Below are 22,529 nucleotides of genomic sequence, written 5' to 3'. Positions count from 1 at the left end.
TGCAATAAATCAGATTATTGGAGGTGCAAGGGAAGGAGTCATTGGACTGCAGCCATGTTGAGGCAAGACCATGAAGGGTTTAGTGAACAAAGAGAGAATAAGTACCAGTAAGCTTAGTCCTTGATCTTTGATCTCTTGTGATAACCTGCTAAGTTATAGGATATAAACAAACCAACACTGGTGTCAAGAAGTGATGGGGACAAACAGAAAGATACACACACATATAAATAAATATATACATAACAAGCTTCTTTCAGTTTCCGTCTTCCAGATTCATTCACAAGGCTTTGATCAGCCTGGGGTTATAGTAGAAAACACTTGCCCAAAGTGCCATGCAGTGGGAGTGAACCTGGGACAACATGGTTGGGAAGCAAACTTCTTACCACACAGCCACACACACACACACACACACACACACACACATATAAGCAGAGTGTATGATGCGCGGGTTTGGTTAAATGACGATGGGAATGGAAGATAAAAAAAATAGCATTTTAGAAAAGACGACGAACAACAAAGGACTTTTAGATTAAAAGATAGAGTGAGAAGGGAAACATAAAATGTTTATGGGAGACAAAAATATCAGTAAACAAACAGTATATTCCTATAAAGCTTTTAATGAGCGAGAAAAATTGGTTGAGAGAGAGAGAGGGTGGGGGGAGAGAACGGATAAGATGAAACTGCATAGAAAAGAGTTATCTCCCCTCCACTTGGCACTTTAGAAGACCTGGTTTTGTAAGAGTGCGTGTGTGTGTGTGTGTGTGTGTGTTTGTAAAAAGACATGATGCACGCTTACGAAAAAATAGCTTTACTCGCCACAAACTCTGCAATGTTCAACGTGTGGTAAGCCTTGCTGCAGTCAAAATATCGAAAAAGGCTTCACAATTACGGCTTTTCTTTTACAGGCATAGTGTATCTAAGACTGTACAATGTAATGAATCCTTCTTTCGTTTTTTATTTTATGTGCTTGGTTTTAAGACAGTAGAGTCGAGTGTCTTCTCAGATTGATTACTGATAACAATTAAAAGTAACCCAATTACCGATAACTGACTAAACTATTTCTCTGCTTTCGTGAGAGACTGAGCTAAAATGGTCCAAAGACACTCATAATTCCCTACAGTTTCCACTAATACTGCCACACCTCTAAGGCCACCACCATCACTTTGTCGAGAGCCACTCTGGAAGGATGCTTGAGATCCGCCTGCGGCGCTGTGTGCCATGGTATAGAACTATTGTTTGTAGACTAAACACCACCATCACCATAACCACTATGCCATCACTGTAACAACTATGAACCAAAGGAGAAGAAGCAGAGAGACCTACATGGTCGTATAGCATGCTAGAAATAATAGTCAAATCTCCCCATTATCCACCAACTATGTTGTAAAGAAAAAGGAAGGATACATTTTGATAATGTAGTTCTTTCTAGAGACTCAGCCTTAAATCTGTAAAAGAAAAGACAATCACAAGAGTCTCTCTTTGATGATTGATTTGTTTATTTTGGTTTGAGATGGGACTTTAATAACATGACAACCATTCCGCTACAGTTGCACACTTTTACCATGTGGGTGGGAGGGGTGGCACAGCCAGTGCCTATTCCAGCACACTGGTCAAGCCATCACCGGAGCCTCAGAGTTCCAGGTCACATTCTTCCCCATCTGATGCCAGTCCCCCAGCCAACCCTACTCTTTCTCCTCCCCACCCCAGCTTCTTTTGATTTGAGTTTTAGTAAATTCTTCCACCATTATTCTTTAACAGAAGCAATTATTGAAACAATTCATGAAACCAGATTTGTTTATTAATTACAATTAAATGAAAAAAAGAAATCTATTTCATTAGATTTAATTTAAAATTCAACTATACTGTTGGGAAGGCTAAACGCTCTTAATTAATTGTCATGAAAACAAAAAACACAGAAGAGGACATTAGCAAAATGTCTACTTGGTTTAATGTCCAGAGTGGCCTTTGGGCAAAGATACGAAACTAAAGAATAAATCATGGTTACCATACTCATGTTTAACCCTTTCGTTACTGTATTTATTTTGAGAATCTCTGTGTTTCTCTCAATTATTTTAGATATAACAAAGAATTTAGTTATCATTCAGCTAGTGTTAGGAACATAAATTAGGACTACGGTTACAGCTGACTAGACTGGGGCAATGTGAAATGAAGTGTCTTGCTCAAGAAGACAACACACATCCTGGTCTGGGAATCGAAACCAGGATCACATGACCATGCATACAGCAGACCTAACTACTATGCCTTGTACCTTTGCATACATACATCATCGTTATCATCATCATCGTCATCATCGTTTAACCTCCAGCACTGCTCACTTGGTCTTCCAGGTAACAGAAGCAATCAACTGCTTCTAATGATCCCTTGAGCATCTGCAGCAGCCTGCTGTCTGCATTCCTCATGTGAAGATATGTCTTTGACCGAAATTCTTCCCCAATCACACTGACATGGAGTTGGACAAGAAAAACAGAAGCCAGTCAGTGACAAACTAGAAACAGAACCATTTAATTGATGGCCAAACCAATCTCTTGAACATGAAACCAACGTTGTCCTACCTTCCTGGAGACCTCAACTGCTGAGAAAGCATTGAGCTTCTCAGAGTTGTCCAGCTCATTTAAACCTAGTGGTGCCAACCATGACCGTCCTGCCTTTTTCCAGGCTTAGAGTACCCCGACCTCCATTTTGGGCCGCTTTAATCAGTCTCCTTCCATTTAAGACAGAAGAGTATGATTAAAAGTGATCTGACAGCTATTTCTAGCAGGCTGAGCAACCTTGCAGTGGCCCTAAGTGGGGGAGTGTCAAGAATAAATAAATAAAAAACCACCAAAGGTGACAATAGAACTTTTTACCAATTCTGTGGAGATTTCCAGCTCTTAGCCTCCACTTCTCCTTCCACCCTCCCATTCCTCCTCTCTTGAAAGACTGAGTTGGGTGAAGGCTGCAAGAATTGTGATGGGGAGAGTGAGAGTGGACAGCAACAAGGAATTGTTCTGGAAATATTCCAAGAGATATTAACAGCACTCAGGCGTAATACAGTGATTGATGTAGAAAGTAAGTGGGAAGCATTGAGAGAGAGAGAGAGAGAGAGAGAGAGAGAGAGAGAGATTGTGTATGTGAGAGAGAGAGAGATTGTGTATGTGAGAGAGAGAGAGATTGTGTATGTGAGAGAGAGAGAGAGATTGTGTATGTGAGAGAGAGAGAGACAGAGAGTGAAGGTGTGTGTGTGTGTGTGTGAGTGAGAGGTGTGTGTGAGTGAGAGGTGTGTGTGTGTGTGTGTGTGTCAAAGGGAGAGAGTATGATATGGAAAGAAGGAGATAAATGATCAAAGTATAGAGATAATTCTAAAGCAAATTGCAACCAAGTTTTAGAGAGAAAAAAGTAATAAATAAATAATATCTTAGGAGAGAGGCTGAGAGATATAGAGTGAAAGAGAGAGAGAGAGAGAGAGAGAGAGAGAGAGAGAGAGAGAGAGAGAGATGGGTGATGTTTATTAATGTGTATATGTAAGTGAAAATGTTGTGGTATTGAAAACTGTGATTATAACAAAATAAAAGGTTAATGTGATATCATCATCATCATCACCATTGTTTAACATCCATTTTTCCATGCTTGCATGGGTCAGATGGAACCTATTAATACAGCGTTTTTTTTTCTTTAACAACCAGATGCCCTTCCTGTCACCAACTCATACCTGCTTCCAAACAAGTTAATATCCACCCCACCCCTTGACTACACTTGTTCTTGTAAAAAGACTAAAAGAGAAACAGAATCAATTGTATGACAACGATGCCAAGACAAAGGTATGTACAAAAATGCAAACACACATACATACAAACATATATAATACACCAGTAATTTTATGTTTGAAACAGCTGTCAAGAAAGTGTTGAATATGCAAACTGGTCTACCAAGTTCACTTAAACCCATTAACATTAGCAGTTTGAGGATAGTTAAGGAGGGTGTATTGCAGGTCAGGAACTTCTTAACTTGTATTGGAAAATGGTAGATTCATCATAACATACAATGTCGGTTGTTAAATCTATGAGTTTGGTCTATAATATGTTATAGCAATGAAAGAAAAACACTGTTAACACACCAGTAATTTAATGTTCGAAACAGCTGCCAAGAAAGAGTTAAATTCTATTCTCACAATTAGAGTTGAAAAGATTTTCTCAACATCTTTTATACAAAAGAAAATATTTACAATATCCAAACGAAAATTCTTTATTTTTTATGGAATGGAATCTTAAAGATGCAGGAAAATAAAAAAAAAACAAGGTTTCCTGTCTTAAAATATTTCCTTTTCATTTGTAATAATTCTTAATAACTTTTTTCTTTCTATTTTCACCTCTCCATCATTTACTCTTCTTTTATTCTCATTATCCTCCTTCACCTACCTTTCACTCTTTCATTCATTCACTCTCTCTTCCACTCACTTTCTCTTTCCCACCTCATTTGTCTCATTTACTTGCTCCCTTCTCCTTGCCCCCACCCCCAATTCACTTTCTCTTTCACTCACCCCCTCCCTCCCAAACTACACACATTTTTATCTTACATGTCATACCCCAAACACTGTTTCATTGTCTTTCTCTCTCTGAAATACTTCCATATGTGTCTGTCTGTCTGTCTGCCTATTTACATAACAAACAAGAACAAAAGGAATGGATACTTCAGAGTGTCACTACACTTGTTTCCACAGCATGTTCCTTCGAAATACAATTGTGTAAATTAACAAATAGCATTATGTAAGTTCTTAATTTCACAAACTGTCATTTCTTCAAGCAATACTCTGCCAAATATTTCCCAGGTGATACAGCACCATATATTTTGGTGACATATGACAATTCCATGAGGGAAGCAAAGTTTTATAGTAAAACATAACAAACAAGAAGAATTTACAGGGTGAAGATTTTATGTTCAAAATCAAACCTCTTGATTTCATGGTCAGCCAAATTTATACATGCCTTAAAAGGAGATCAGTCAGATATTCTTTCTCTCTCTCTCTCTCCATATATATAATCAACTTCCACGGGCACAATGTAGCAGATAAAGACATTGGTTAAAACAGTACAGTCACGTAGAGTTTCTGAGTTCAATCCCAGGCAAGGCACTGAAGAAATTCACATAATTCAAAAATGTCATGAAGTGCAGAGAATGGAATGAGAAAAGCGTACCCTGTGGATCAAATAAAGGGTTAGGTTTGAAATTCTGATACAACCACCAATTCCAACACAGGAGCCTTACAGCAGCCGAAACATAGAAAAAAGCAGCAGTCAAGATGGGGATACCATTCCAACTAATGTAAATTCTTCATCACAGAAATATAGAATTATGAATTACAAAAAAAGTGTTGAAAGATTGTGGACTGCCTTTTTGGATATCTTTTTATCATCTGAACCTGAAATTTTTGAGGAGCAAGGCCAGTCGATTAGATCGACCCCAGTACGCAACTGGTACTTAATTTATCGACCCCGAAAGGATGAAAAGCAAAGTCGACCGACGAAATACCGCTAAGCATTTCGCCCAGCGTGCTGACATTTCTGCCAAAACAATTTCAGTAAATAACAAGTGTAACTGACAGTCAGTAGACTTGAAAGGGTTGACAGGGGACCCAGAACAAAACCCTGAAGAAGTCCTACTTCACCTTATCTCATTCGAGACAGAATTAGACGAGGATGCTAAGTAATTTGAGCAACTTGAAGACAATGATAGTCGTCATAGTGATTGGTAGATATTGACTTGAAAAGGTTAAACAACTGCTGCCATGAGATAACATAAGAATGGTAAAATGTTCCAGTCACAGATGTTGTAGCAACTAGAAATTCCTCAATTCTGTTTCGATGCAGTGTCGGGTTTCAAAATAGAGAGAGAGCTGGCTGTGAAATAATAATCAGAAGTTGAAAAAATCTGTTGGGACTATTCTTTCTGTTTTTCTCTTCTGTGAAACATCAATGCCACTGGGGTCAACTTTGCCTTTCATCAGTTTGGGGTCGACATATGTACCGGTCAAATACTGGGGATCAATGTCATCGACTTACCCCTTCCCTCAAAAACTGCTGGTCCTGTGCCAAAATTTAAAACCATCATTATTATTATTATTATTATCATTATTATTTGCTTTTATTATTATTATTATTATTATTATTATTATCATTATTATTTGCTTTTATTATTATTATTATTATTATTATTATTATCATTATCATTTGCTTTTATTATTATCATTATTATTATTATTCACTAGTCTTATTCTTATCACATGCTTTCACTGAACTCAATACTAGAGAAGTTGTCTTGTCCCCAACGAGGACTTAAGTGTCCACTCTGCTCTATGTAGTTTTTGTTCATTTGTTGACCAACACCAAAAAGACTGGCTTGCTTCTACTCCTGCTCTGCCAAGACTAAACAGAGTCTCTGGCCCTCTTCTCGACACTATCTCCATTCAGACTTTTCACACACACCCACCCACCCACCTCACCACCACCACCACTGCTGTCTACTCACAAAATCAATCCAAAGAAAGGATTTCCACGTCAGCAATGTTTCTGAACTTAAAATCATATCAAGAAAAATCGGTGCAGGAATAACTGTGCATTTCATAAGCACCAAGAAGGAAGGGTCTTTCGGTCCAAATGCAGCTGAGGTTGATTCTGGGTTAATAAAATAGAAGCCAGAAATAAACTGGAGCTGAGGTAATTAGCTACATTCTCACATGGGGGTGGGATGGGGGGGGGGGCGAATGAATAAATAAATAAATGAATAAAGGTCTTTAGCTTGAGGGGAGAGCAATATCATTAGTGAGACTATATTTCACTAAGAAATGTGTAAAAAAAATTTTTTTAATAGCAATATACGAGGATTCTACCATGTTTTCCTGTGGTTTTCTTAACAACCCACTCTCTATAACAAATTCTCTAACATCTTTGAAATACAGACCATATGTTCCTGGAACCCAGATCTTAAAGTAATATGCCATGCCTCCAGATGCACTAATAAAGATGACCACAGCTAGAATGATGACCAAACAAGTTCTACATGGCTGAATTTGCTAGAAGTAGTAGTTAAATCATTCCTTAATTACACCCTAATGGTAGCAAGATACATTTACAACAAAACAGAAATGACAAATAGTTATGGCTTGATCACAGATTTACTCAATCTCATTTCTACTTAAGTAGAAATGAGAACATTTCTTGGAAATTCCCAGAGTTAACCTTCATGTTCTGTTTTCTTTTTTTTTTTTTTTTTTTTGTTGTACAAATAACCAAATCAAGAGGGTTTAGTGAATAAGTGGCCAAAAGGTCAGCAATTACTAAACTGTCAACCCTGTCACCATCCTTGTGCTGCTTCTTTAAGCAAAGATACTTAATCCTCAAATGATGCTGGGTCTTATTCTATCAAGCTGCTGAGTTAAAACTGAGAGTAAACAAACCAACACTTGTAGGCAAGAAGTAAAGAGGATAGACACACACACACATAAGATGAACATCGGTTGACCCTGGGCTAGTCATGTGCTCAAGGTGCAGCTCAAGGTGGGACTGAACTTGTGACGATGTGATTGCAAGTCAAACTTCTTCACCACACAGCCATGCCAGAGCAAAACAAAAACAAACAAAAAGTGAAAACTCTAAAACAGCTCAATTTCTTATTTCTAGTTTTTCTTTAACAGTATAGGATTACTTTAATGGTATCTTCTTAACACCAAGGAATGGTGGGTGATGTGTGTGGGGGGGGGAGAGATAAATAAATTTCAGCAGGGGACTAACTAAACCCCTTAACACATTTTTAGAAGATGAGTCAACAGAAAGTACAACAAATATAAAAAAAAGAAGAAAAAACACTAAACACACACATACACACAAGTTACCCCCCTAAGTACTTTCATCTCAACAGCAGCAATAAAGAAGGGAGGAGGAAGATATTAGTAAGGAAATGGGCCTTTTTTAGGTCACACACCTCAAGTTTGAAAAACTGTTAAGGAATTGGCAGCAGGAGGAGGAGGAGGAGGATGGAAGCAGTTCTCTTTTCTACCAAACAGTTAGGTAACCTTTTTTTTTTGCTTCAGATATTTTTACTAAACTGAAAACATCTTTTTGTCTGTCTACCAAATTTCATCTCTACTTTCACTCCTTCTTTCTTTTCCTTTCTTTTACCTTTCCTTCCTAATGGTGAAGAGAAAAGATGGAGGGATGCGGCATCCCCCCCCCTCACACATACACAGAATCTCCTCCTTTTTCACATTCTTTATAATCTCTTTCATCTTCCAAGGGTTCACATCTCTTTCTCCTCCTCCTCCTCCTCCCTCTCACACCTTTAAAGTCTTTCCTGTCCACCCCTCCTCAACTCCCCACCACCACCACCACCAATCATCCTTTAGTATCCACTAATCCCTACACAACTCCCCCACCCGCTTTCTTTGACTCCCATCACTTGTAATTCTTCTCTATCTGTTGCTATTTTCAGATCCATGTTGAAGGAACCACCACCACCACCTCGTTCTCCCCACCCCCTGCTGCCACTACATCTCAAATGATTCACAAACCCATCTGTAACACAAGGCAAAGGGGGAAACTCCATAGAGTTGCTCAACTGCTAGAAATAGTAGCCAAACTTCCCTCAAATCACACCACTACATACAGTCTTCAAAAAGACAGGATGATCAGAGGTGGTACCCCATGATCAAAGGTTTGGTTCAATGAGACTCACATAAACAACAACACTTACAAACACACAGAATATTAATGACTTAATTATTAATTATTAATTAGTCACAAAACTACACTTTCATAGAAGAAGGTAATAAGGTTTGCCAGCATGGAAGGTGGATGTTAAACAACGATGATGATGACGATGATATTCATGTTGATGTTGGTGAAAGGGTTTAAATAAATAGTTTGTCTAAAGGGAGTCTGCTTCAACCAGGGGTCACTACTTCATCTCACGATTCACAACAGGAAAGAGCATCAAGGGGTTACAAAGGCAACAAATTTTGGAGAAAGTGAAGAAGCCATTTTATATTTGTCCAGAAGTTATTTTGTTGACCCAGGAGGAATGAGAAGTGAAGTTGATCCAGGTAGGATTTCAACTCAGAACGCAAAAGAAATATTTGATAATGCAAGAAGTCAAAATCTGTTGCTATTTTGGAATACTGGCAGAGTTGCTGAAGCATTGGATAGAATGCTTTGGAGCATTCATTATTCTAGCCATCTGTTAGAATTCCACTGAAGTCGACTGGGCCTTTCAGGATCCCTAAAATAAACATTTCTGGCAGTTGACTCTTCCTTTCTCTTTCTAAACAAAGAAAAGGGTTATGTTGAGACCTGAAGAAGGGATGGAATCTACACAGGTGTACAATACACTAGGTACCCCATTTACCTGGATGGGATCTCTATGATTCCATCAAAAGTTCAGGGTCCAAAGAAAGAATTATTTATCTCATGTTTAAACAAGCCCTGACAAAACAGACCAATGATCAAAGACATTCCATCAATGACAATCCAGCTGAATTCCTTGTGCAGAGAGCCGAGGACAACATTATTTAACATGTCCATTTACAAAGTGATGGTGTGTGATTGGAAGAAGATTTAGTTGCTATTTTTAGCAGATTGAGCAACAGTGTGTAGGTTCTCTCACTCAGCCAAGTGAATGTCAATAGTGACAGAAGGTATTTGAATAAGTTACCAAATATGTTCAATATCATATGCAGGGATAAAAGACAAACCTCCATCCCCCTCCGTCATGAAACTAGCTTTTTGTTATTCAATTGCAGCAGCAACTTGAAATCTAAATGTTTACAACGATAGATATATTATACATGGTAACAGTACTCAACTCCATTGGTCATGAATGACCATGGGCGCACCTAAGAGGTTCCCCTCTGGGGCACAAGTCTGGTCGGAAAGTTGCCTCACCGGCAAACGCATAACCTAGGGTTGTTTTTATGGAAGACCAACAGTCGCCCATGCATACCAGCCTTCTCTCTCCATGCCACCAATGTCATCCAAGGGAAAGGAGGCAAAGGGGCCGATACAGCTTGGCACCAGTAACGCCACAACTCATTTCTACAGCTGAGTAAACTAGAGCAACATAAAATAAAGTGACTTGCTTAAGAATACAACATGCAGCCTGGTCCAGGAACTGAACTCACTACCTCATGATTGTGAGCCTGACACTCTAACCACTGAGTCATGTGTCTTCACATTGTAACAGTAACTGCTAAAGATAGCAGTCGTTGCTATCAGAGATTGGCAGAAGACAAGGAAGGAAGAAATCATGGCTCACAGGTTGTAAGTCTGCAATCTTTTAGATTCCAGGAAGTTACCTTTCTGGAATTCAATGATCCCAGGTAGGCCTGTCAGCAAACAGCTCCCCTATATCCAAGCAAAATATTACTAGCAGAATTGGTTCCACTACAGACAACTCAAGTGCCAAATGTGTGGTTTGCGAGAGATTTGACTACTATTTCTAGAATGTTGGATGACCATGTTGAGACTCACCTTGGGCTCACATTTTTCCATCTGTTGGGTATGGTAGCAGTAACCCTGTGTAAAAGAGCACTCAATGAGGGTACCCACCCAAGTATTAGGTATATTAGAGAGGCAACAATAGCACATTAAGCCCAATCTCAGCTCCGATTCAGCAAACCCCATAATCAGAAATGTTCCATCTGCAATAATCCCTTTTTTGGTTTTTTTCCTTCAGCTTCAGTTTATCTAAGACTATATCATCCTACATGATTCTCCTTAATTAAGGCAGCAGGATGTAGTCTGAGAAGATTTGACAGCTATTTCTAGCAAGTCGAGTGACCACACTGAGACTCCTTTGACAAGCATTTTTGGGTGCTTGTGGTCATGAATCCAACTCCTCCCAAGAGTATAGTTTGCAGAAGAAAGGGGCAGTTCCATATTTATGTACGATACACTAAATTTTAAATAAAACCTTAACTGAATCATTTCACAGACACGATGAGCTAATGAAGTTGCTCGACTGGCTAGAAATAATAGCCACATCTCTAACATCACACCCAAACCTATATTATATATATATATATATATATATATATATATATATATATATATACAAAAGGAACCTTGGGACAATGTTGAACTGGATACACTTGTCTGAGATGTTATGGTCACAGTTGGAATGTCCGAGATTACAAGCCTGTTCAATCCCTATCTCACATCAGTATTTGAGGCCCAGAAAATGTTCGTGAGTCCGACCCTTTCTCCTTTATACCATTAAACAACAATATTCGACGATATGAGAACGAACCAAATACTCTTACGAGATGGAAAAAATCACTGACGGAAACTGAGGAGGCTGAATGTCTGCTATTAATCCCATTAAGTGATACGAAGAATTAGAACATATTCCACACTGAGAGAATAATGGAATTGCTTTGGTTTGTAGAAACTGTGAAACTACATATTATGACATACTGTGATTTATTCACGCGTGTGTGTGTGTGGATATGTGACCTTAAATGTAAAATCTACTTTGGCATGTATATGTTTATAAAGAGGACAAATTAATAAAAATGAGATTGTGTGTTTGTGTACAAATCTAGCGTGTACACGTATACATGTATGTGAAGGGCATATATTTGTGGAAAGCATACATCTAAAGAATTTATATTACAGGGATGTGTGAGCGTGTGTGTATGCATGTATGCATATATGTGCGTGTGTATATAAATGTGTGTGTGTGTATAGATAGATAGATAGATAGATAGATAGATAGATGATCGTGAGTTCGTCAAAATATATTTTGTTTGGCCCGTGAGCCAGATGTTTGATCTATGTGTTGTCATTAATTTGTAGGTGATATAATGGAAATCAACAGAAATTATAAATTCACAAAGAAAGAGAAAAAAAATACAGGAATTCGTTTTAACAACGAAAACTGCTGCTGTAAGAAATAATGAAGAATGCTAAAGAACATAATTGACGAAGAGATGACGGAAGAAAACGAAAGATGAATGAATGAATGAAAGAACGAAGAATATAAAAAAAAAAAAGAAGACAGAAGAAAGAAAAGAAAGCATTAAGAGTTGACGATTAAAATGTAAACAAATATTTCGATAATTATTAAAATCTAATGGAGAATTCATGTTTTTTGATACTGGGAATTAGAATTGAACCTCAGACTCGATCCACCGAAATATCGGATAGATACATATGTTGGCATTCAATTAGCATTTGTTATGTTGTTAATATGTGGTGGGAAAAGGCACGAACGTTCCAAATATACATTTTCTATCCATAATAAAACAACTCTGGTGATTTGTATCGCAGAAGCATTTAAAAATAATAATAAAGAATTACAAGAACTCGAATTTATTTCGGGAATATTATTGGTATTGGAATTAACGGATGGGATTTAAGGCTGTTATGATGTTTATGCCTTCTCCAAGGACACATGTAACAATAAGAGAGGAGAAATGCTCTGAGAATCGAAACCAAATCGTCTGCTACCTCAAGTCTGTAACATACCCTGCTTTTTTTATGAAGTACCACAAAAGAAATGTTGTTTAATCTCAGGCATCTCTGAGAGAGAAAACCCTAATCCCAAAGCATTCCACCCATGACTATACATACAGCCTTGTGGGTTATCTAGGACTACATTCTGTAATGTGTTCCTTTCGTTTTACATTACAATGGATTTGTGTGTGACGAGAGGGAGATTTGATTAGAAATCCATCAGGTCCAACGGCAGTACAGAAGGATTACATTATTCAAAACCCTTTGATTTCTCCAAACACAACTACTTCTTCAGTTGTGTTGGTAAAACCATTGGGAAAGGCATGAATATCAAAAAGATCCAATATCCTATTTCAATAATTTTTAGGCATCACCAATATATTGTTAACCACAATTATTAAAGACTTGGACCCGGTCCACTTCGAACCTTTTACTTCTCTTCCCTAACACAGAATGAATGCCACAACATCACTATTTTCCCCTCCTCCCCCTTCTTCCTCAATATAGGTTCCATGTATTTAAAGAATCAAAACAAAAACTATAATTACATATTTTCCGGCAGAATCGTTAGCGCGTCGAACAAAATGTATAGCGCTATTTCTTCTGGCTCTTTGCATTCTGAGTTGAGATGAACTTTACCTTTCGCCCTTTCGGGATCAATAAAATAAGATACCAATCGAATACTAGGATCGGTTCAATCGACCAAGCCCCATCCGTCATCAAATTGCTGGCCTTGTCCCAAAATTAGAAACAATTCTACAAATGGTAGATTCGTTTCTCAGCTGATATCGATTCCTTTCTTTTATTCCGCTAAAACCAGCCAAGAAGAAAGGCATGAACATCACACAGTCTGATCTTTGCCCTTCTTTGCAAATCCGAAGTATTGTAATGGTTCCAATAACGATCACTTGTCCTAACCCCCCAATAAGAAAAGTTATTGTTACAACTATTGATCTAATTATATCGATCATGCCGGATCCAAAGGATAAAGGGTGTGATTGATGTTAAACAACCTGGAAAGTTTTTGTTTTCTTAAACAGATCATTAAGCTGTATGGATCTCTTCGTGATTATCTTCAAGACACATAGATGGATAAACAGACAGACAGACAAACAAATACATAGCTAGATAGATGCAGAAATCGCTATAAATGCTACTCACCAGCCACATTAAGTCGGGAGGTATAATCATGATGAAACAATTATATATATATATGTATATATGTGTATATATATATATGTGTGTGTGTATGTATATATATACGCCAAACGTATACAAAGGTTGATGGAAGTTAAAGCAAGTCTTCCTCCGTTGTAATTCAAATTGTCATCTGTCAGTTTTAATGAGACCGGAAGCTAATCCTTACATTTTTCTGATACAAGCACTTGCTTACACACGGTGAATGCTGCTTCTAGTCCCCTTCTAATAATAACGATTTTTACAGACACAGAAACAGGTAAAGCTCCCAGTGTCAAGACGGCGATTCGGTTTCGATTCACGGCGTTTCATTTTTTTTTTTTCTCGTTAATTCTACTTTTAAAACTATATGAGAAAATATAAGAATACTGTGCACTTTTATTGTTTCATATTCTTAAGAAAGAATTCGCACGATCGAATAATAAATGTAAGCATGAGACGGGCTTAGTTTCGGAACTTTACCGTGTTTCATTTCTCCGAATGTTACCGTTAAATTTTTACCTGCATTGATTATTTTCCCAGAGGAAAACGAATTATAGTCACATATTCCCTTCCTTTCTATTATCAATTTGAAATGCGCTTTTTTAAAGAAATCGATAATATCGATATCCGATTTATTAAGCTCTCAAAATGGGAACGATTGAAATTGTTGTGTACTATTAGAAAGACTGTTTTGGATCGTCAAGGACACTATATTACCAAAATTATAGTGTACAGTGATGGTAATGATTCCTTGATATGTATATTCGTATAAATTCTGTGTATTTCAGTTACTTTTACAATTAAAAATGAACAAAAAATGTGTGAAAGTGGATAAGAAATATCGATTTATAAGGAACAAAGAAATTATATTTTAGGAAAACAGAGAAATGGTAAGTTGTGATTTTGGTGCCTACCCAGAGGGTCGTTGGTGTTAGTAAGGGGGGGGGGAGGGGGTGATTGAGATGGCATGCACTTTTGGTTGAGTGCCATCTCCTGAAATTATGGTTACTTCGGTGCTTAGTTCTTGCTTCTGAGAGCTTAATTCATGCAAATTTGGTTTCCTATACATACATACATACATACATACATACATACATACATACATACATACATACATGGATACATACATTCATGCATGCATGCATACATACATACATACATACATACATACATACATACATTCATGCATGCATACATACATACATACATACATGATGATGATGATGATGATGATGATGATGATGATGATGTATATATATATACACACACACACAATAAGAATAGGGATTGAAAGGACCCGAGCACACTGTCAGCCCTCTGCTGCGTGGCTATCAAGAGAAACAGTGGTTGAGACTAGCGTTTAATCTCGTTGTTCTGACAACCTAGGAATTACAACAATGGAGAGTATATATTGATTAACCAAATAATAGAAGCCGCTTTTCTCACTTTTCTTTGGTAAATTTGTGTGTGTGTGTGTGTATATAACCGGATTTCTAGGGACCAATTGAAAAAGTACAAGCTTCAGTTTGACATAATGTAAGTTGACTACTATATTCAAAAAGCGCACTATATTGTCCAAAGTATAGTTCCATCTTGAACGGGTTAAGGGTGAGATTTTCGGACGTTTGGCTGCTATTTCTAGGAGGTCCGTGTCGAGGTTTCCCCTCCACGGAAACGATGGGTATAAGTAAAGGGGAGATAACTTGTTTAATCTAAGAGAAGACAACTCTATCATTTGCTAAGCGGTATAATGGCGCACTTCGAGGAGAAAAGTGGCATCGTTCCCGTGAAGACCCCGTGGGGTGCTTGGTGGCAGACTGTAGACGAAGTATTCGTACTGGTCAACGTGCAACCAGGTACTTCAGGTCGGGATATCAAGTGTACTATTCAACCACGACACTTGAAACTGGTTGTCAAAGGAGAGACGGTAATAGACGGTCAGCTGGCGGATGTGGTCCGCGCCGACGACTGTTTGTGGACTTTGGAAGACAAATGCAAAGTGGATTTGTGTTTATTGAAGTCGTTTTGTGGAGCTGAGAAGTGCTGGAAGTCGTTACTAGAAGGACAATACCAAGCTGACCCTTATACTTTCGATCAGATGGAGAAAAAACTAACTTTGCAACGATTCCAGTATGAAAATCCTGGCTTCGACTTTAGTGGAGCAGCAATGACCGGCAACTATCAAGGTGGTGGACCCAAGTTCAATACGTAATGTTTCCTTAATTCTCTACTTCCACCAACCTCTTTCTCTCTCTCTCTCTCTCTCTTTCACAATCATACTTTACTTCCTCGTGTCTTCACAGACTTAATATAATTAATAATTCATAAAAGAAACCTCCTACACAACAAAACACCATCAACAGGATCATGTGTTAATTTCTTTCTTTGACAACTTCGTTCCTTCGCAATGTCTTCTTCTTCTTCGAAGATTCGCAACAGAAATAAAACTGTGTCTCTATTTTTCTAACCTTACAAAGGCCTGGGTACAATTTAAAAGAAGACGATCCAAAAATTCAGTCTTCGGTCACACAACAATTATAACAAGAAATGTTTGACTCGATCTTGTTTTACCCCCTTCCTCCTGCTACATATTATTATTATTATTATTATACTACAACACATCAGTAATACTCTCACAACCAACGGTTTAACATCTCAGGAAAAGGCATAAACGTTACAACTTCCCATTACCGTTTTCCTATTATTATTATTATTATTGACCACGCGACTCTAAACACATCGATGAAACATTAAAAAGAAATAAAGTTCTTTCATCTTTTCTCTACATCTAAAGATCGAAGATCGATGATACCTCAATAAACAGGTTTTGATCCACCTTATGATATTTCTGGGTCTGCAATGTTGAAAACCATTTCCTTTAATGAATATACACCAAAAAAGAACATCGACCACATTTCTTCCTGGAGGGGCCGCCTTGTACCTAATTTTTACCATTCTGTCTCTCATATTTCCTTAACTTTAAGCGCAAATATTTTGTCTGTGCTGCATCACATGAAAAACATGTATCCACCCAATACAAAGAAATAATATTGTGTGCATATATATATATATGTATACACATATATATACACACAATATTATCATGGTATAATTAATAATATTGACACACAGAGACGGGGGCAAATGTCTCAGAAGAGAAGCGAGAGGAATGTCTCATGATGGGATGCACAGCAGCAAGTTTGGCGAAACTACTAGAACATTCTTTAAAGTTTTGGTTATTTCCATATGATTCCGTAACATATTTTATTTTATTCTCTAAATCGGAATGTTATCATGCCAAGCTTTTTTTTACATTGTTTTATATTAAACATCGTTATTTAAAAATAAATCAGTCCATTGTTCTAATTTTATATTTTTCAAATAGATTTGTGTGTGTATGTGTACTTGTTTGTGTGTGTGTGTGTCTACGTGTATTTTGAAGGTGTAAATTTGATTTGTGAAAAATACACAATTTCCTTCGATATTTCTTGATTGTTACCTAATCGAAGCCAAAGATATTGATCTTTGGTATTATTCAAAGCCCCAAAACATTAAACAACAATTAAATTTTCATTCCAGCCTGGCATTTTTTTTTTTTACTGTTGATGTCAATGGAATTAATGGTGACATGTTCCAAGTTGTCACCGTCTTCAAGCTTCTTTCTTCGCCGCCAGTTGACCTGATTGCATGAAATAGCAGCTAAGTCTTCCTTATATCAACACCGTAATAAAACGATTCATATTATGGACAGATTACTTTTGAGTATATTCCAGATAATGTCAGACGAAATGATCATGGCTTGATTATTAATATTTAATGTTTACAAGAGATACGAGTTCGAATTCCATGAAGAGCCCTCTCCTTTTTCTGTCCAAAGTTTTTTTTTAAACCCAATATTTACACGCTGTTTTATAGCCTTATTTACTTCGAGATCCACCATTCCATAAAAGAATCTTTAAAAAATTTCTTTCAGATATACTTTTCCAATTTGTTTTCACGTTCAATACTTTGTCTTAGCTAATGTCTTTCGTACTTTGAGTAATTAAACCCTCAGATTTATTTATTTGCATTCCAATAATTAAGGCCTTGAATGAGACAATACTGTTGCTGTTATTTAGTCCCAAATCAATTCTAATCCAGCAAAATTTCTAATCAAAGAAACGTTTTAGCAATAATTACACCTTTTTTTTTTTCTTGGCATAGTTTGCTTGCAGTGCTCCAGCATGGTCAGATCCCTTTAGCTGAAACATGCAAAAGTAAATAATAGTGCGTATAGGACTAGATTATCTAACATGTAAATCAATTTCAAATCAAACTACAGCTAATTGGGGCTCGTTAGTTCTGTAACAGTAGACAAGATATCCCAAGAAATCGATTTTCTTAAATGCCCTGGAGGCTCCCTAGAGGAAGTGGATAGTTTCTGCTATCTAGGGGACCGAATTAACAGTGGAAGAAGATGTTCTGAAAGACCAGGGAGGAATGAAGCTAGCATGCTCGGATTTGCATTGTCATGGTGCATGTACAACAGAGTGGTAATGTATTGAAAGAAAGGTAAGGCATCAGATGAAATGTGTAAGAGAGAAGGCTGTGGTGGTTGAGACGTGATGCGTATGGAGAAAGACGGCTGTGTAAAGAAGGCCCAGTCACTTGAAGTGCATGGGACCTGTGTGAGAGAGACGTCCAGGAAGACATAGGATGAAGTGTGGAAGGTTGATCTCAAGACGCTTTATGGAGGAGAGGAGTGAGATAATTAGTGTTTCGTTGCTTGCTGGATCCTGTCAAACTGTCCAACCCATGCCAGCATGGAAAGTGGACATTAAATGATGATGACTGTCTTTGTTTCCATTAATTTTGAAAATTATAAAGAATTTAAATGACTTTGTAATATTAAGCTGGCATTTAGAACAATTTAACATGAAATTTTGATGGAAGGATTTAAGTTAAGCCATTTTAAAACAGGAAACTTGTAGAACTCGGAAAAGTCTTTGGTACTTTGTTATTAAAAGATTTAATGTCCCATCGGCGCTGGAAGGCTTTCTTATTTTTTCAGCCTGAGGAATTGATGGATAACTCAGTAGAAACTTTAATAAACAGGTATCAAAGAATCTAAATTGCTTATAAAAAAGCCTTAACTTTCACTTACAGAATTTACCATTTTTGCATCTTGAACATCAAGGCTGTGGATGATATGGTTGTGTCTTAACAGGTTTGTAATGTCGCATTTTTCCTTTTTAGTCACTCTAAGAATGTCCCTTCACAGAACTCTTAAGCTAAAAACTAATGTGTGGAGTCTCATTTCTTGCACTCAAAACTAAAGCAACGTCAGGAACTTAAACCATGAACTATACACAGAGAATGACCAATGGCTTCAGCTGGTGAGCCAAAGGCTGCACCAGGCTCAATCTGATCTGGCAAAGTTTCTACAGCTGGATGCCCTTCCTAACGCCAATCACTCCGAGAGTGTAGTTAGTGCTTTTACGTGCCACCAGCACGAGGGCCAGTCACACAGTACTGGCAACAACCACGCTTGAATGTTGTTTTTCATGTGCTGGTAAAGTGATGCTGGCCACAATCATGCTTGAATGGTGCTTTTCATGTGTTACCGGCACAGGAGCCAATCTGTGGCCCTGGCAACGATCACGCTTGGATGTACTTTTAACATTCCACTGGCACAAGTGCCAAATAGCCGGTACTGTCATTGGCCACATCAGCAATTTTGATTTCACTTGCCTCAATGTCTTCACAAGCAAGGTTTATTGTCCAATGAATGAGGGGAACTCATAAGTGGGCTGGTTACACCCACTGGCATAGGCCATAGGCTATGGTCTCACTTGGTTTGTTGGGTTTTCTCAAGCACAACATATCTCCAAAGGTCCCGGTCACTAGTCATTACCTCGGGATGGCCCAATATTTGAAGGTCGTGCTTCACCACCTCATCCCAGGTTTTCTTGGTCTACCTCTTCCACAGGTTCCCTCAACTGCTAGGGTGTGGCACTTTTTCACACAGCTATCCTCATCCATTCTTGCCACATGTCCATACCAGCGCAATCATCTCTCTTGCACACCACAACTGACGCTTCTTATGTCTAAATTTTCTCTCAAGGCACTTACGTTTCTTGCAAGCTTATGCATGTCCTCAGCAGTCACGGCCCATGTTTCACTGCCATGTAGCATGGCTGTTCGTACACATGCGTCATACAGTCTGCCTTTTACTCTGAGCGAGAGGCCCTTTGTCACCAGCAGAGGTAAGAGCTCTCTAAACTTTGCCCAGGCTATTCTTATTCTAGCAGCTACACTTTCAGTGCACCCACCCCTACTACAGACTTGGTCACCTAGGTAACAGAAGCTATCAACTACTTTTAGTTTTTCTCCCTGGAATGTGACAGAAGCTGTTTTCTGCACATTTTCAGTGTTTATTGCCCCTGTGCATCTGTCACGCACAAAAACTATCTCCCTTTGATATTGCTGCACCTCTTATGTGTCCAGAGCTTACACTGAGTACATCTCATGGAGTTTCTACCTATGCCTTTTCTACAGATCGAATTCTATTTTTGAATCATTTTTGAATCTATTTTTTTTTTTTTCTAGCTAATTTTAGTTAATTTTTGTTTAATTTCAGATCATTAAAATGGAATGTCAAGTTAAGAAAAACGAGCATTTTCGATACCTCCTTCTTTTTGCTTTACATCAAGGTTTTAAGGCTGCAAAAGCTGCTCGTGACATTTGTGCTGTGTATGGAGAGGGTGCCATGGCTGAAAGAATCGCCTGTGATTTGTATGCCAAGTTCAAAAATGGAAATTTTGACCTCAAAGATGCACTTCATTCTGGCCGTTCAGTTGAGTTCGATGAAGAGCAATAAAACCAACTTTTGCACAAAAATTCTCGTCAGACGACAAGAGAACCGGCAGAGAAAATGGAATTCCCCCACACTGCTATAGAGAAGCATCTTCACTCGATGGGAAAGGTTCAGAAGTATGGAGCATGGGTTCCGCATGCTTTAAGTGACAACAACAAAAGTCAACGAACCACAATCTCTGCTGGTTTACTTGCTCGTCACCGCTCAACTCATGGACACAAGCAACGATTTCTTTACTGAATTATTACTGGCAACGAAAAATGGTGCCTGTACATCAATAGGAAGCAGCGTAAGGAATGGCTTAGCCCCGGTAAACAAGCGACACCGTGCATGAAACAAGATCTTCATCCCTGTAAAACGATGTTGTGCATATGGTGGGACTGGGAAAAGATTATCCATTACGAATTGCTTGAACGGAACCAAACGGTCAATGCGGAACTCTATGTTCAACAGATGGAACGACTCAACATGGCTATTCAAGAGTTTAAAGGTCATGGTCTGACGATGTGAATTTTCCGAGTCCTCTACTCCCCCCACCCTCGCGAGGACGCATTTTTTCATATTTGTTTACTGCATGTTGTACTGTTAATAAACTATTAAAAAAAAACTTTTTGATCCGGACAAACACAGGAGTTTAAAGGTCATGGTCTCACGATGTTAATTTTCCAAGTCCTCTCCCTTACGAGGGAGCATTTTTTTTTATATTTGTTCACTGCATGTCGTTGTACTGCTATTAAACTATTTAAAAAAAATTTTTGTTCCAGTCAAACACTAGAGTTTAAAGGTCATGGTCTGACGATGTGAATTTTCCGAGTCCTCTCCGCGACCCCCCCCCCTTCGGGAGGGCGCATTTTTATTCATATTCGTTTACAGCAAGTTGTTTTACACCTATTACATTATTTTTTTTTTTTTTTTTTTTTTTTGCTCCGGTCAAACCCCTTAGCTTGATCATCCTGTACTTTTAAGGGTTTGCATGATTACATTATTTATTGGGCCCTTTTCTAATTTAAAGTAACTGGACATGACTTGAGGGAGATTCGGCTGCTATTTCTAGCACGTTTCCATTGGCTTGTGCAGAATGAACCTATGATCTGCACAAAAACGGTGATATTGAAGTGAATGCTTCAGTTCTTTACTTAATTTTACCCGACATGACCATGGCCACACTGGAGCACTGTCTCTGTGCATTGATACAGCTGAGCCTATATAAGCTGATGAGATATTGTCAGGATTGAAACGGTAAACTACAATACATTTTCTGTGTTGAAAGAAATAAAGAAAAACTGAAACACATGGAGGTTTTTGTTAATTCCAACTTTAATTAACAGAAGGTTTAACTGATTAACATTTAAATTTCAAATTAAACAGAAATGCTGAAGGAATAATAAGGAAATTTCTTTGAGAGGCTTGTAGTTCTTCTGTTTTATTCCTCTTTAGAATCTGAAATAAAGGAATATCACAAATTAAGGTCAGACGATGGCAATCAGAATTTTATAGATACATACACACTTGTATATAAGTATGCATATACACACATACACACACACACCAGCATGGAAAATAGATTTTAAACAATGATGACGATTATGATGATAATGATGATATATATATCATCATCATCATCATCATCGTTTAACGTCCGCTTTCCATGCTGGCATGGGTTGGACGATTTGACTGAGGACTGGTGAAACCGGATGGCAACACCAGGCTCCAATCTGATTTGGCAGAGTTTCTACAGCTGGATGCCCTTCCTAACGCCAATCACTCAGAGTATATATACAGAGCATCCATGCCAGTGCCACATAAGAAGCACCTGTGCCAATGCTACATAAAGAGCATTTGGTGCTGGTGCCTCATAAAAAGCACCCAAGTACTACTAATCCATCCACCCTTCTACCTACCTATTCATTCTGTTATTCCCTCATTCACCCAGCTATACATTAATCCTCAAAGCTTTTCACTTATCATTTCTGTCAACATCCGGTTATCCATCC

At 38.1% G+C, this 22,529-nt stretch overlaps 3 protein-coding genes across 9 annotated transcripts in view; 1 reads left to right on the top strand and 2 right to left on the bottom strand.

Annotated features, from left to right (window-relative positions):
- Positions 1-13,835, bottom strand: part of LOC106867774 (uncharacterized) — a 127,602-nt gene extending 113,767 nt beyond the window's left edge. For all 3 annotated transcript variants that reach the window (XR_016244081.1, XR_008265410.2, XM_089362000.1), the window contains exon 1: positions 13,662-13,835. The gene's annotated coding sequence lies outside the window, so the exon portion shown is untranslated. The remainder of the gene's footprint in view (positions 1-13,661) is intronic.
- Positions 13,836-15,072: 1,237 nt separating this feature from the next.
- LOC106867780 (nudC domain-containing protein 2) lies at positions 15,073-21,828 on the top strand. Of its 3 annotated transcripts, none has more exons than XM_089361998.1 (3): positions 15,079-15,887; positions 17,259-17,402; positions 20,299-20,419. In XM_089361998.1, the coding sequence occupies exons 1-2, from the start codon at positions 15,430-15,432 to the stop codon at positions 17,368-17,370; spliced, it is 570 nt and encodes a 189-aa protein (XP_089218124.1). In that variant the 5' UTR covers positions 15,079-15,429; the 3' UTR covers positions 17,371-17,402; positions 20,299-20,419. The 3 variants fall into 3 exon arrangements, with proteins under 3 accessions (XP_052828518.1, XP_089218124.1, XP_014768251.1); XM_014912765.3 differs by lacking the exon at positions 17,259-17,402 and adding an exon at positions 18,825-18,885 and having other exon boundaries at positions 15,082-15,887; positions 20,299-21,828; XM_052972558.2 differs by lacking the exon at positions 17,259-17,402 and having other exon boundaries at positions 15,073-15,887; positions 20,299-21,828.
- A 2-nt stretch (positions 21,829-21,830) lies between these two features.
- Positions 21,831-22,529, bottom strand: part of LOC106867775 (uncharacterized) — a 31,285-nt gene continuing 30,586 nt past the window's right edge. For all 3 annotated transcript variants that reach the window (XM_014912758.3, XM_052972557.2, XM_014912759.3), the window contains exon 18: positions 21,831-21,975. In XM_014912758.3, coding sequence (XP_014768244.1) covers positions 21,959-21,975 — 17 coding nt within the window. In that variant the 3' untranslated portion in view covers positions 21,831-21,958. The remainder of the gene's footprint in view (positions 21,976-22,529) is intronic.

The sequence above is a fragment of the Octopus bimaculoides genome, chromosome 13 (assembly GCF_046866305.1).
Source record: "Octopus bimaculoides isolate indiv1 chromosome 13, ASM4686630v1, whole genome shotgun sequence".
In the NCBI taxonomy this organism is placed as follows: domain Eukaryota; kingdom Metazoa; phylum Mollusca; class Cephalopoda; order Octopoda; family Octopodidae; genus Octopus; species Octopus bimaculoides.
This window is presented reverse-complemented; position numbering and strand designations above follow the sequence as displayed.

Coding starts and splice junctions, on each gene's coding strand:
- LOC106867780 (XM_052972558.2), top strand. CDS start 15,430: ATGGCGCACTTCGAGGAGAAAAGTGGCATCGTTCCCGTGAAGACCCCG. Junction 15,888..20,298: donor GGTGGACCCAAGTTCAATAC/GTAATGTTTCCT, acceptor GTTTAATTTCAG/ATCATTAAAATGGAATGTCA.